At 53.9% G+C, this 13,512-nt stretch overlaps 1 protein-coding gene across 3 annotated transcripts in view; it reads left to right on the forward strand.

Annotated features, from left to right (window-relative positions):
* SETD1B (SET domain containing 1B, histone lysine methyltransferase) overlaps positions 1-12,385 on the forward strand; it is a 29,333-nt gene extending 16,948 nt beyond the window's left edge. For all 3 annotated transcript variants that reach the window (XM_017544285.2, XM_017544283.2, XM_037744199.1), the window contains 6 exons: positions 1,679-2,938; positions 4,386-4,552; positions 7,295-7,426; positions 7,509-7,628; positions 7,706-7,843; positions 9,824-12,385. In XM_017544285.2, the coding sequence (XP_017399774.1) occupies positions 1,679-2,938; positions 4,386-4,552; positions 7,295-7,426; positions 7,509-7,628; positions 7,706-7,843; positions 9,824-9,997 (1,991 nt within the window). In that variant the 3' untranslated portion in view covers positions 9,998-12,385. The remainder of the gene's footprint in view (positions 1-1,678; positions 2,939-4,385; positions 4,553-7,294; positions 7,427-7,508; positions 7,629-7,705; positions 7,844-9,823) is intronic.
* Positions 12,386-13,512: the final 1,127 nt, after the last annotated feature.

The raw sequence follows: 13,512 nt of genomic DNA on the forward strand, positions 1-13,512 counted from the left end.
GCAGAGCATGTGAGAGGCTCTAACTGCATGGCCAGGAGAACTTTGCACAGTGATGGCAGCGTTCTCGGGCTGTGCCACCAGCTCTGTAGCCTTCATACACAGTGTTGCTGCTGAGCTCTCCAAATGGCCAGTGCCGCCCTCTAACTGCATTTGTAATACTGTTCGATTTATTGTGGCTTACATAGCCGCATGTGGTTGGCACATACCTTTAATTAAAGTTCCTCAGGAAAAAAAGGGATTACAGCTGCCCCTGTACACCGAACACACGTCTAGGGCCCACTGACATGCAGATCATTTTCAACCAAACATGGACAGAAAGTACCAGTGGGATGTGAAACCTACATGTATGGAGGGCGACTTGCTATATATGGCCCTGAAGGCGGACTACAGGCTTGGAGTATGTGCAGATTTTCGTATTCCAGGGAGTCCTGGAACCAATTTCCTGCGTGTATTGAGGGACGACTGTGTTTTGTTTAATGTACTTTGTTTTGTTTATTCCACCACTAACCACGTCTTTGAATATTGACTCAATATTAAGCGTCTATTGTGTCCCTGCTATTATTTTAGGCAGTAGCAATACAACAGTAGACCAAACAGACAAAAATATCTGTTCCCACAGAGCAGGGGAAGAGATGACAACAGATCAATTAGAAAATGAAAAACAGGGGCCAGGCTCGGGGGCTCACTCTTGTCATCCCGGCGCTGTGGGAGGCTGAGGCAGGCAGATCACCTGTGGTCAGGAGTTTGAGACCAGCCTGGCCATATGACAAAACCCCGTCTCTACTAAAAATACAAAAAATTAGCAGGGCATGGTAGCACGTGCCTGTAGTCCCAGCTGCTCGGGAAGCGGAGGAAGGAGAATCACTTAAACCCAGGAGGCAGAGGTTGCAGTGAGCGATATTGCGCCATTGCACTCCAGCCTGGGTGACAGAGTGAGACTCTGTCTCAGAAGAGTAAACTATAAAATAATATAAAAATAGAAAATGAAAAAAATATATTCTATGGCTGCGCATGGTAGCTCACATCTGTAATTCCAGCACTTTGGGATGCCAAGGCTGGTGGATCACTTGAGGCCAGAAGTTGGAGACCAGCCTGGGCAACATCATGAGACCCTGTCTCTACAAAACATTTAAAAATTAGCTGGGTGTGGTGACATATTCCTGTAGTCCCAGCTACTCAGGAGGCGTGGGTGGGAGGATTCCTTGAGCCCTGGCAGTCTAGGCTGCAGTGATCATGATCATGCCACCACATTCCACCCATCTCAAAAATAAAAATATAAAACAAATTCATTAAAAAATTAAAAAGTGTATGCTGTGACAATGGAGGTAAGCGCTAGGGAAAAATCCTTGAGGGCTCTGACAAGTCCTGCAGAAAAGAGACTTGTTGAATTTTATTCAGTCATAGAGCAAATTTTCTTGGGCCACAGGGACTTTGTTCTGAAGATGTAGTGTGAAAGGCTGGGAAACATGTCTCCTGCATCTGTGATGTAGCCTGGCATGTACTGTGTGCCTGACACTGGGTCGGGCACTGAATAGTCCTCAAGGGTTTAGGTGGAGACAGACAGGTCCCGTGCTCAGACTCAGGGCTGTGGGCCAGCCGGGTATGGAGCGCTAACTAGGGCACTGAGAGCTGTTTGGATTGAATGGTAACTGCCTGGTGTTTGCCTACCTCTCTGCAGAGCATGACCTGGAAGTAGAGCCGGAGCCCCCTACGATGCTCCCCTTGCCCCTGCAGCCACCATTGCCACCCCCACGACCGCCCCGGCCACCCAGTCCACCGCCGGAGCCTGAGACCACAGACGCCTCACACCCATCTGTCCCTCCAGAGCCCCCTACCGAGGACCAGCCCCCGCGTACTCCAGGCCTCTGTGGCAGCCTGGCCAAGTCGCAGAGCACAGAGACAGTGCCAGCCACACCAGGCGGGGAGCCCCCGCTATCAGCGGGCAGCAGTGGCCTGTCCGTGAGCTCTCCTCAAGTGCCCGGCAGCCCTTTCTCCTACCCAGCCCCGTCCCCTGGCTTCAGCAGTGGGGGCCTCCCTCGGACACCTGGCCGGGACTTCAGCTTCACACCCACCTTCCCCGAGCCCAGCAGGCCCCTGCTCCTGCCCGTCTGCCCGCTCCCCGCTGGCCGACGCGACGAGCGCTCTGGACCCCTGGCCTCCCCGGTGCTCCTGGAGACGGGCCTGTCCCTCCCTCTGCCCCTGCCCCTGCCCTTGCCCTTGGCATTGCCTGCTGTCTTGCGGGCCCAGGCTCGGGCCCCCACCCAGCTGCCACCCCTGCTGCCCGCCCCCCTGGCCCCTTGCCCACCCCCTATCAAGAGGAAGCCGGGCCGGCCCCGGCGATCCCCACCGTCTATGCTCTCCTTGGATGGGCCCTTGGTCCGGCCGCCAGTGGGGGCCGCCTTTGGAAGGGACCTCCTGCTTCCGCCAGGCCAGCCACAGACTCCTGTCTTCCCCAGCACCCATGACCCCCGGACGGTGACCCTGGACTTCCGGAACGCAGGGATCCCAGCCCCTCCACCACCCCTTCCCCCCCAGCCACCCCCACCCCCACCTCCCCCACCTGTAGAGCCCACCAAGCTGCCCTTCAAGGAGCTAGACAACCAGTGGCCCTCCGAGGCCATCCCTCCAGGCTCCCGTGGGCGTGACGAGGTCACTGAGGAGTACATGGAGTTGGCCAAGAGTCGGGGGCCATGGCGCCGGCCGCCTAAGAAGCGCCACGAGGACCTGGTGCCACCTGCAGGCTCGCCTGAGCTCTCGCCACCCCAGCCCCTCTTCCGGCCCCGCTCGGAGTTTGAAGAGATGACCATCCTGTATGACATCTGGAATGGTGGCATTGACGAGGAGGACATCCGCTTCCTGTGTGTCACCTATGAGCGACTGCTGCAGCAGGACAACGGCATGGACTGGCTTAACGACACGCTCTGGGTCTACCACCCCTATATCCTGCCGGCGTGGGGGCTCGGCCCCTTCTGGGGTGCAGGAAGTCCCCACTCACCTCTCTGGGCCCCACCTCCCAGTCTGGAGCAGCCCACGGTGCCCATGAAGGTGACAGCACACATCACCGTCATTTCCCAATCGGTGTTTGTGTGCTGGCACCCTGCTAGGCTCCCAAGTCAGTCATCACTGGCACATTTTAAGGATTCCCTCTGCACCAGGCCCATCTTACCCCCAGAGTTAGCAGGTCTCAGGGCCACATGTAACAGCAGTGCTGTGCAGCTTACAGCAGACAAGGGCTGAGGCTTTCTGTGTCCTGTCCCCTTCATATCCTCAGGCATCCTCTCAGTAGCTTGGTGAGATAGGGGCTATGATTCCCATTTTACATAGGAAGAACCTAAGGCTCAGAGAGTCTCAGTAACCTGTCCAAAGTCACACAGCTGCAAGTGGCAGAGTTGAGATTTGAACCCAGGCAATCCTAGAGTTGGGCTCTTCACCATGAGGCTTGGCTGTTCCCGTAGGCCTGAGAGGCTGGAGGTGTCGTTATCCCTGTTGTGTCTGATTTGTGAGCACTCAGTCTGTGTCAAGAGTTCTGCTCGGTGCTGGGCGCGGTGGCTCAAGTCTGTAATCCCAGCACTACGGGAAGCCGAAGCAGGCGGATCACTTGAAGCCAGGAGTCAGACCAGCCTGGCCACCATGGTGAAACCCCGTCGCTACTGAAAATACAAAAATCAGCCGGGCGTGGTGGTGTGTGCCTACAATTCCAGCTACTCTGGAGGCTGAGGCACTAGAATCACTTGAGCCTGGGAGGTGGAGGTTGCACTGAGTCGAGATTGTACCACTGCATTCCAGCCGGGGCAATGATGCGAGAGTCCATCTCAAAAAAAAAAAAAAAGAAAAAAAAAAACCTCTGCTAAGGACCATAAGCATATTTCATCACTTGCAGAGGCATCACTGTAACCCCAATTTACAGATGGGAAACTGGGCAGAAATTGGTTAACACACCCAGCACTTTGGGAAGTTGAGGTGGATGAATCACTTGAGCCCTTGATTCAAGGCCAGCCTGGGAAATGTAGCAAAACCCCATCTCTACAAAAAAAATCCAGAAATGAGCTGGGAGTGGTGGCACATGCATGTACTTTCAGCTGCTCAGGTGGCTGAGGCTGGAGGATTACTTGAGCCCAGTAGGCAGAGGCTACAGTGAGCTGAGATTGCACCACTGCACGCCACCTGGGCAACAGAAACCCTGTCTCAAAAACAGGCATGCAACTAGGTACTGACTGACAGTGGGGTTGGTCAGCAGGCAGCCTTGGGGAGGTGGCATGGGAGTGGGCAGTAGAACTGGGCATTGCTGCCCCTGGAGGGTGGTCTGAGGATGGGCGGGACCAGTCTCTGAAGGGGCCAGGAGGGGCTCTCTGAGAATGTCCATGTGGCCCTTGACCCACACCCACCCACCAGCCTCTCTTCAGCTAAGAAAAAGAAACGGGATGATGGCATCCGTGAGCATGTGACGGGCTGTGCCCGCAGCGAGGGCTTCTACACCATCGACAAGAAAGACAAGCTCAGATACCTCAACAGCAGCCGTGCCAGCACCGATGAGCCCCCTGCAGACACCCAGGTACTGCCAGGGTTCCTGGACACATCAGAGCCTGCCTGACTGGGCACGGGGATCTGGGGCACTCCTGGAGGGGCACCAGGCAGAGTGACTTGTGAGGCCAGAGGGGCTGGCACACAGTGAACAAGTGGAAGGGGAGAGGCAGGTGGGCAGGGCCTAGGAGAAGGAAGGGATCTGCCTTAGTCTAGTGTGCCCTGGACCACCTCCCAAGAGCTTAATCAGGGAGGCAAAGTCAGATCCACAAGGCTCATTCATTTCTTTGTTTTTTGCTTGTTTTCTTTTTTGGAGCTAGAGTCTTGCTTTATCACCTGGGCTGGAGCGCAGTGGCATGACCTCAGCTCACTGCAACCTCTGCCTCCTGGGTTCAAGTGATTCTCCTGCCTCAGCCTCCCAAGTAGCTGGGATTACAGGTGCCTACCACCATGCCTGGCTAATTTTTAGTAGAGATGGGGTTTTGCCATGTTAGCCAGGTTGGTCTCAACTGCTGACCTCAAGTAATTTGCCTACCTTGACCTCCCAAAGTGCTCGGATTATAAGCATGAATCACATTGCCTGGCCTCGTTCATTCTTTTTTTTTTTTTTTTTTTTTTGAGATGGAGTCTCGCTCTGTTGCCCTGGCTCACTATAGCCTCCACCTCCCGGGTTCAAGCAATTCTTGGCCTCAGCCTCCCGAGCAGCTGGGATTACAGGTGCCTGCCACCACACTGGCTAGTTTTTGTAATTTTAGTAGAAATGGGGTTTCACCATCATGACCAGGCTGGTCTTGAACTCTTGACCTTGTGATCCACCTGCCTCAGCCTCCCAAAGTGCTAGAATTACAGGCATGAGCCACCACGTCCGGCCCATTCATTCTTTTTTTTTTTTTTGGGACGGAGTTTCGCTCTCGTTACCCAGGCTGGAGTGCAACGGCGCGATCTCGGCTCACCGCAACCTCCGCCTCCTGGGTTCAGGCAATTCTTCTGCCTCAGCTTCCTGAGTAGCTGCGATTACAGGCATGCGCCACCATGCCCAGCTAATGTTTTGTATTTTTAGTAGAGACGGGGTTTCACCCTGTTGACCAGGATGGTCTCGATCTCTTGACCTCGTGACCCACCCGCCTCGGCCTCCCAAAGTGCTGGGATTACAGGCTTGAGCCACCGCGCCCGGCCCCATTCATTCTTTTTTAATCCAGCAAGTATCTATTGAGTACATGCTGTGTACCCAGCACAGTTCTGGGTTTATAGCAATGAACAAAAGCAAATCTTTTTCCTCATGGAATGTAATTATTTAATTATTAACTTTTCTTTTTAAAATTTTTTATTTGTTTTTTTTGAGACAGAGTCTTGCTCTGTCACCAGGCTGGAATGCAGTGTCACAATTTCAGCTCACTGTAACTTCTACCACCTGGTTCAAGCGATTCTCCTGCCTTAGCCCCCAGAGTAGCTGGGACTACAGGCACACGCCATCATGCCTAGCTAGTTTTTGTATTTTTAGTGGAGACAGGGTTTCATCATGTTGGCCAGGATGGTCTTGATCTCTTGATCTTGTGATTGGCCTGCCTCGGCCTTCCAAAATGCTGGGATTACAGGCATGAATCATGGTGAGTGGCTGGAATTTATATTTTAGTGGGGACTCGTAGGAAATAATCAAGTGAACAAAGAAGCATGTGATTCCAGGCAGAGAAAATGCGATGGAGAAAACAGGAGAGGGGGTTAGGGATTACCAAGTCAAAGGGGAGTCAGAGAGGTCAGACCCAAGCGGAGTAAGGGAAGGAGCCATGCGGATGCCACAAGACGACAGAGTAGAAAGCGACTTCCATAAAGTTAAAACTGGAGAGGGGCTCGCTGACGGGCCACCAGGGTCCTGGGGACTGTGGCAGTGAGTGGCTTGTCTCCTGGGGTGACAGCCAGCTAAGGGAGGTTCTGAGAGGAGCTGGGATGGCGTGGTTCCAGCCTTGACTCCCAAAGTGCCCGCTGGCTGCTCTGCGGAGCTGGCGCAGGGGTCCTGAAGGCAGACTGTGTGTGGGTTGCTGCGATTTCCACGCTGGGTGTGCGGGCAGGCTGGACTTAAGTGGGCCGTGAGAAGTGGATGCTGGTGGAAGACTATGAGGAAGTGGAATGGACAGGACCAGGGCCCGACTGAGGACAGGAGACAGGGATGGGGGTGGTGACAGCCCAGGGTCTGGCTAGGGTCGGGGGCTCTGGGAAGCTGGACGCCAGGCCTGAGATGGGGAGGTCGATACGCCATCACCGCAAGACAGCTTGAGTTCTGGGGTTTCTGAAACACCCAGGCAGCGAGGTCTGGTGGGCATGTGGGTACAGCAGAGCTTAGGATGAGGATCTCCAGCCCGGGAACCTAAGTGTAGGCATTGCCAGGAGGCAAGTGGTTACTGAAGGCAGAGGCCTGGGACGTTCCAAGGGTTAATGGGTGGGGCAGAGGCCTGTGGAGGCCAAGAGCAGGACATGACATGAGGGTTTCAGAACGATCCCCAATTTTGAATTCTTGGGGGTTGGAGGGGTCTGGGTGAGAGATGAGATGGGGTTCAGGGTAGACAAAACCTTGGGCTGAAATGGGGAAAAGACAGCGCCAGGAAAGGGCGGGTCATTTTGAAGATAGAAGGAACTTGAGCATGTTCAGATACTGATGGGATGGACGAGGTGGGGAAGTGGTGACAATCAGGTACAGACAGATGCAGAGAAGCCCAGAGCAAGGACAGAGCTTAGGGTGGGACGGACCTTCTGAGCCCCCACATATGATCCTCTGCAGGGCATGAGCATCCCAGCGCAGCCCCATGCCTCCACCCGGGCCGGCTCGGAGCGGCGTTCAGAGCAGCGCCGCCTGCTGTCCTCCTTCACTGGCAGCTGTGACAGTGACCTGCTCAAGTTCAACCAGCTCAAGGTGAGGCCGGACTTCACCCAGGTCCCGGGGTGGCAGCAGGACCTGAGACCAGGGCTCACCTCTCCCCTCCTTCCTCCCGTAGTTCCGGAAGAAAAAGCTCAAGTTCTGCAAGAGCCACATTCACGACTGGGGCTTGTTCGCCATGGAGCCCATTGCGGCCGATGAGATGGTCATCGAGTACGTGGGCCAGAACATCCGCCAGGTAGGCACTGCCCAGTGGGATGGGCACAGGGTGGGCACGGGGCTAGCCCAGCCAGACTGACACCCTTTCGTGGCCAGGTGATTGCAGACATGAGGGAGAAGCGTTATGAGGACGAGGGCATCGGGAGCAGCTACATGTTCCGGGTAGACCACGACACCATCATCGACGCCACCAAGTGCGGCAACTTCGCACGCTTCATCAACCACAGCTGCAACGTGAGTACCCGGCAGGAGGTGGCCTCTGGCCCTGCTTCTGTGCCAGGAGCACCTAAAGCCCCGGCATGGGAATCAGCTCAGCCTCCTTCCCAAGCTCAGGTCAGCCGAGGGTTATAGGGAGAGGAGGACATGTGAGGTCTCCTACCAGGAGCCCTGCTCCTCTGAGCTTCAGTTTTCTCATCTGTCAAATGGGCATAGTGAGACTTCTGTGGTGTGTTGAGGACGCAAGGTGCTCAAGAAGTGGTTGGTTCAGTTCATCGATAATTACGGATTGTTTCTCTGAGCTAGCCTTTGCTCTGTGCCTTCATTGGTTGGGCTTAGCCCTCCTCCAGCTGAGCTGTCTACCAGACCTTTCTGCAGGGGGTCCATGCACTGCTGCATCTGTGCTGTGGGTTAGCCGCACGTATGGTGTTGAGCACTTGAAATGTGCTCGGTGTATCTGGGGACCTGTGTTTTCAATATTATTTCATTTTGATGAATTTATGAGACCTAATTAGCTTGTGACGACTATATTGGGTGGTGCAGGCCTAGAGGGGAGGGGCACTGATAAGAGGGATTTGAGTGCCAAAGGACAGGCTCCCAGCAGGAGGCAGGCCTGTTCCGGGGTGGGCGCCCCTGACTCTGGGTTTGAGTCTTGATGTTGAAGCGTAGTAAGTTACTTAATGTCTCTGTGCCTCGGTTTCCTTGTCTGTAAAACAGGGACAATAACAGTCCTTCTTTGTGGGTTGTTGGGAGGGCCACAAGGGTGGGTCATTGCACGTGGGCCTTTTAAGAGCTGACCAAGCTGGTCCTCAGCGCCTGCTGGCTCTCATGGTTGTGACTTGATCCTTGCCTGGGTGGTAGGGACTTTCCTTTGAATATCCGGGGGGATCTGAGTGGTGAGAGGGAATTGCCCAGGGGAAGCGGTGCTGGGACAAGAACTGCATGTTCAAAGGCCCTGGGGCAGTGGGGAGAATGCCTGTTTGAGAGGCAGCAAGGGAGGCAGTAGGGATGGGGTAGCGTGAGAGGACGGGGTGGGCCGGGCGGCAGATGGCCAAGCTGAGGAACTAAGTTTTCTGAGAGCCAAGGCCGCTGGAAGGTTGGAGCCATCGGGTGACAGGTTCTGCTGTCCCTTTGGAAACACTTCCCTGGCTGCTGGGGGAGGAATGGATTTTTTCAGGGGTGAGAGTGGCTGTGGGGGCTGTAGCAGGCTGTGAGCAGTGATGGGGCCTGAGTATGGCTGGTGGCCCCAGAGGTGGAGAGCAGTCGACACAACCAAGAGGCCCTTTGGGGACAGAACTCACTGGCCCTGATGGGGGCAGATGTGGACTGAAGAGGAGGCCGGGAGGCAGATGCCCTGGGGCCTGGGTGCGTGGTGCAGCGGCTGCCCAGAGCAGGAGCAGGTCATGCTTTAGATGTGAGCTTTCTGAGTCAAAGATAGGTCCCGGGGCTGCCACGGGCAGACGGCAGGTAGTTGCATTTATGGGCTTGGAGCCCTTTACCTTTTCTGTAAAGGGCTAGATAATAAATATTCTGGTTTTGTGCCCCAGATGATCTCTATGGCAACTACCGAACTTGGCTGTTACAACAAAAGCAGCCACAAATCATGTACAAATGAATGGGAGAATGGATATGGCTGTGTGCCAATAAAACTTTATTTACAGAAATAGGCAGCTAGGGGCCATAGTTTGCTGATCCTTTGTCTAGAGCTCAGAAGTGAGACCTGAGCTAAAAATAGACATACATTTGGGAGGCACTTTCACTATGAATGGAAATGAAAGGCCTGAGAAATAATTTTCATCACTGTCATTATTTAGTATCAAAGGCAAGGAGTCACCCCTGGGGGCAGGGGAAGCCAAGGTCCAGAGCAGGTGACCAGTGGGCTGGGGGTCACGTGGCAGTGTCAGGCCTTGAGCACAGGTCTGGATGGGTTTGAGGGGTCTGCAGCAGTGGGGGGCCCTGAGGGGTCTGGGGTTTACTCTCCCTCAACCTTGCCTGCAGCCCAACTGCTATGCCAAGGTGATCACGGTGGAGTCGCAGAAGAAGATCGTCATTTACTCGAAGCAGCACATAAACGTCAACGAGGAGATCACCTATGACTATAAGTTCCCCATCGAGGACGTCAAGATCCCCTGCCTCTGCGGCTCCGAGAACTGCCGGGGGACCCTCAACTAGGCCCTGGTGCCAGACTCGAAGGATGTCAGCCGTAGCCCCGGGAATCCCGAGCGTGGAGTCCCTGGCCCGGGGCCCGGCCCCCTGCCCACCCCCATTTCAGGTGCTGTCCTCTACCCAGCGGCCATTCAGGGCCTGGCGCCCCACACTACCCCCTGGAGCCCCCGGCTCCGGCCCCTCCGCGGGAAAGGGCTTCTCTGTCGTTCAGCCCACGTCTCTCATTTTTACAAATGCCCTTTTGAGGATTTCTGTGTAACTCCAGCATCAGCTTCTCCCTCTCAGTCTCTCCCCTGCCTCCCTCTCTCTGTCTCTTCTCTCCCCATTACCCTCGGCCTCTTCCTGTGAATGCTGCTACGTTGTTTTGTCTTCTCTGTTTTTTTCCTCATCGTGAGAAAAGACATTTTAACCGTTGAAATGTGAAGGTGGAATCAGAGAGAGGGCCGCCCCCCCCCGGGGGGGCTGCGGTGGCCGTGCGTGGCCCACGTCCTGGAAGCCACCCAGGCCTGGACACGGCCAGGTGCTGTGGAAGGACGGAGGGCCCCTCGGCCTTGACCTCAGAACACTACGCCCTGAAAGCACCCCTCTCTGCCTGTGGGCACAGTGAGGAGACCCCACACCTTTCCCAACCCAAGCCCCAGCCTGTTCCTTCCCCAGAGGCTGGGGCACCACTGACCCTGCGGACCCTGGCGGAGCTAAGCTGATCGCAGGCAGGGGTCTCTGCTCTGGGCTCTCCCTGCCACCTCACCCCAGCACCCCCGAAACCTTGGGTTCAATGTTTACTTTCTCATTCGGATGCCAGCAATGAGGGAGCCTCTCAGAGGCCCCGGTGCAGGTGGGGGGCGCTGAGAAGGTGGGCGGCCACTCTCTTCTGCTCTTGCCTTCACCCTGGTGGGAGGGGGGCTCCCAAGGGCAGGCGGGTCCCCCAGTCCCGCCATTACGGGTTGTCAGACCATCTGCATGTGGCATTTTTTGGCTTATAAGCTTCACCCATTCACCCCTCACACACACCCCACATCCCCCTACCAGCAGCCCCTCACCCCAAGAAGACCAGAGCATATTTATTTTTGGAGGGAGCAGATTCTCCCAGAGAAAGGAAAATCTTGGAAAAGATTTTTAAAAATCAGATCTAAGTCTTTCGCAGTTTATTTTCCCTTTTGACCCCCTTCCCATCCTCCTCAGAGTTTATTCCCATGGATTTTTTTTTTCTTGTACGTGTATAAAATCAAAACGAAGGGGAAAAAGGTTTTTGAAGTTCAGAATCAACTTCTGTATATAGGCTGCCATAAAGGACTTTCTCTTGGGAACATTGTTTCTTGTAGAAACATGCGGGAAGACCTTTTTTGCTCATTTCTTTGTACTTCCAAAAAAAAAAAAAAAACACAAAAGCAAGCCCCCCCGTACCCCAGAAAGCAGAGGAGGCGTGTAAATAATTTCTGGAAAGTGACTGTTGTGACCCGGAGTCCTCATCGAGTCGAGCGTGCTCCATGTGGGAGCCGCCCCACCCTGCGGACGCAGGCGGCCGGAGCCTCTGGTATCTCAGCTTGTGTCAAGCTTGTTATCATGTAAATTCTGTACAAAGAATTGTTATTTTTCTCTTTTTTGTCGTTGGTGGTTTTGTTGTGTTTTTTTTTTTAATTGCTTTCCCCCAGGCCCCCTCTATTTGAGACTGTGCCCGCTGGTTTCAAGATCAAGGAAATTGGTGGTATTAAGACACAGACGGGGTGCCTGGGCACAGCGGCGAACTTCTCTTCCGTTTGCGGTTTTCTGCCTAATTGTGCAACTGAGGAAATAATTTATTTTTCACATGAGGAAATGCTTATAGAGATGGCTGGTTCAAGTTACTTGCACAGCCCCCGAGGGGCTGTCTCCATTCTGTCCCTTCCCCCATAAAAGAAGTAGGGGGTGCCAGGAGACCAGGAAAGGGACCCCTGCCTTGCCCCCCACCTGGCCTCACCTTGCCCAACCATCGTGCCCAGTGTTAACCTTGACTGGCATTCGCTAAGGGGACTAGGCCTCCCTCTCCCCAGGAGCCCCCGCCCCAGCCCCAGAGTGGTTTGCAATAATCAAGATATGTGTTGAGTCATTTTTCTTTCAACTCCTTCATTTTTCATTGAACAGATCTCTGCTTTTGAAGGGTTGGGGGTTTCCGCTATTTTTGGTTTTCTTTTCTCTCCCTCCCCCTGCAAAGAAGAGAACCAATAAGTTTTAGGGATGTTTGTGCGTATAGACTCCATCATCCATATGTAACTTGTTTTGAAGAGAAGTGTTTCCGTTGTGAGTGTGTCTTGCTGTAAATATTTGTTCATATTTTTGTGAATTCAATACTATGTACCATTGTATTATAGTAACTTTTATAAAGCAAACCATAAATATACTGACTTTTCTTACAGATACGCCGTCTCTCTTGCTCTCCTCTCTCTCCCTCTTCTCTTTATTCTTGCTTTCTGTTGGGGACACATCCTACTCACATGGAGGGTGGCGTGGTCCACTCAGACACTCAGATCCTCAGGTTTTTTGTTTTGTTTTATTTTTGAGATAGTCTTGCTGTATTGCCCATGCTGGAGTACAGTGGCACGATCTCTGCTCACTGCAACCTCTGCCTCCCAGGTTCAAGCGATTCTCCTGCCTTAGCCTCCCAAGTAGCTGGGATTACAGGTTTAAGCCACTGCACCCAGCCCCATTGAGTTTTTTGTGTGTTTTTGAGACCGGGTATCACTCTGTCACCCAGGCTTAGAGTGCAGTGGTGCAGTCATGGCTCACTGCAGCCTTGACCTCCTGGGCTCAAGTGATCCTCCCACCTCAGCCTCCTGAGTAGCTGGGACTACAGGCCTATGCCACCACACCCCACTAATTTTTTTCTTTTTTCTTTTTCTTTTTTTTTTTGATACAGAGTCTCTGTCACCCAGGCTGGAGTGCAGTGTGCGATCTGGGCTTACTGCAACCTCCGCCTCCCAGGTTCAAGTGATTCTCCTGCCTCAGCCTCCCAAGTAGCTGGGACTACAGATGTGAGCCACCATGCCCGGCTAATTTTTGTACTTTAGTAGAGACAGGGTTTCACCATATTGGCCAGGCAGGTCTTGAACTCCTGACCTTGTGATCCACCTGCCTTGGCCTCCCAAAGTGCTGGGATTACAGGCGTGAGCCACCACTCCCGGCCCCAGCTAATTTGTAAGAAATTTTTTTGTAGAGACAGTCTCCCTATGTTTCCTAGGTTGGTCTCAAACTCCTGGCCTCAAGCAGTCCTTCCACCTCAGCCTCCAAAAGTGCTGAGATTACAGGTGTGACACTGCCTGGCCTGAGCTTGTAGGTGGGTTTTGTGAACTGGGCCAAATTATAGTCATACTAGGCCTTCCACAACTTTTAAGTTTGATTTCTGGATTTTTTTCTTAAAACCCTAGGTTTCGGCCGGGCGCGGTGGCTCAAGCCTGTAATCCCAGCACTTTGGGAGGCCGAGGCGGGTGGATCACGAGGTCAAGAGATCGAGACCATCCTGGTCAACATGGTGAAACCCCGTCTCT

Source organism: Cebus imitator, unplaced genomic scaffold, assembly GCF_001604975.1.
Source record: "Cebus imitator isolate Cc_AM_T3 unplaced genomic scaffold, Cebus_imitator-1.0 Scaffold169, whole genome shotgun sequence".
In the NCBI taxonomy this organism is placed as follows: domain Eukaryota; kingdom Metazoa; phylum Chordata; class Mammalia; order Primates; family Cebidae; genus Cebus; species Cebus imitator.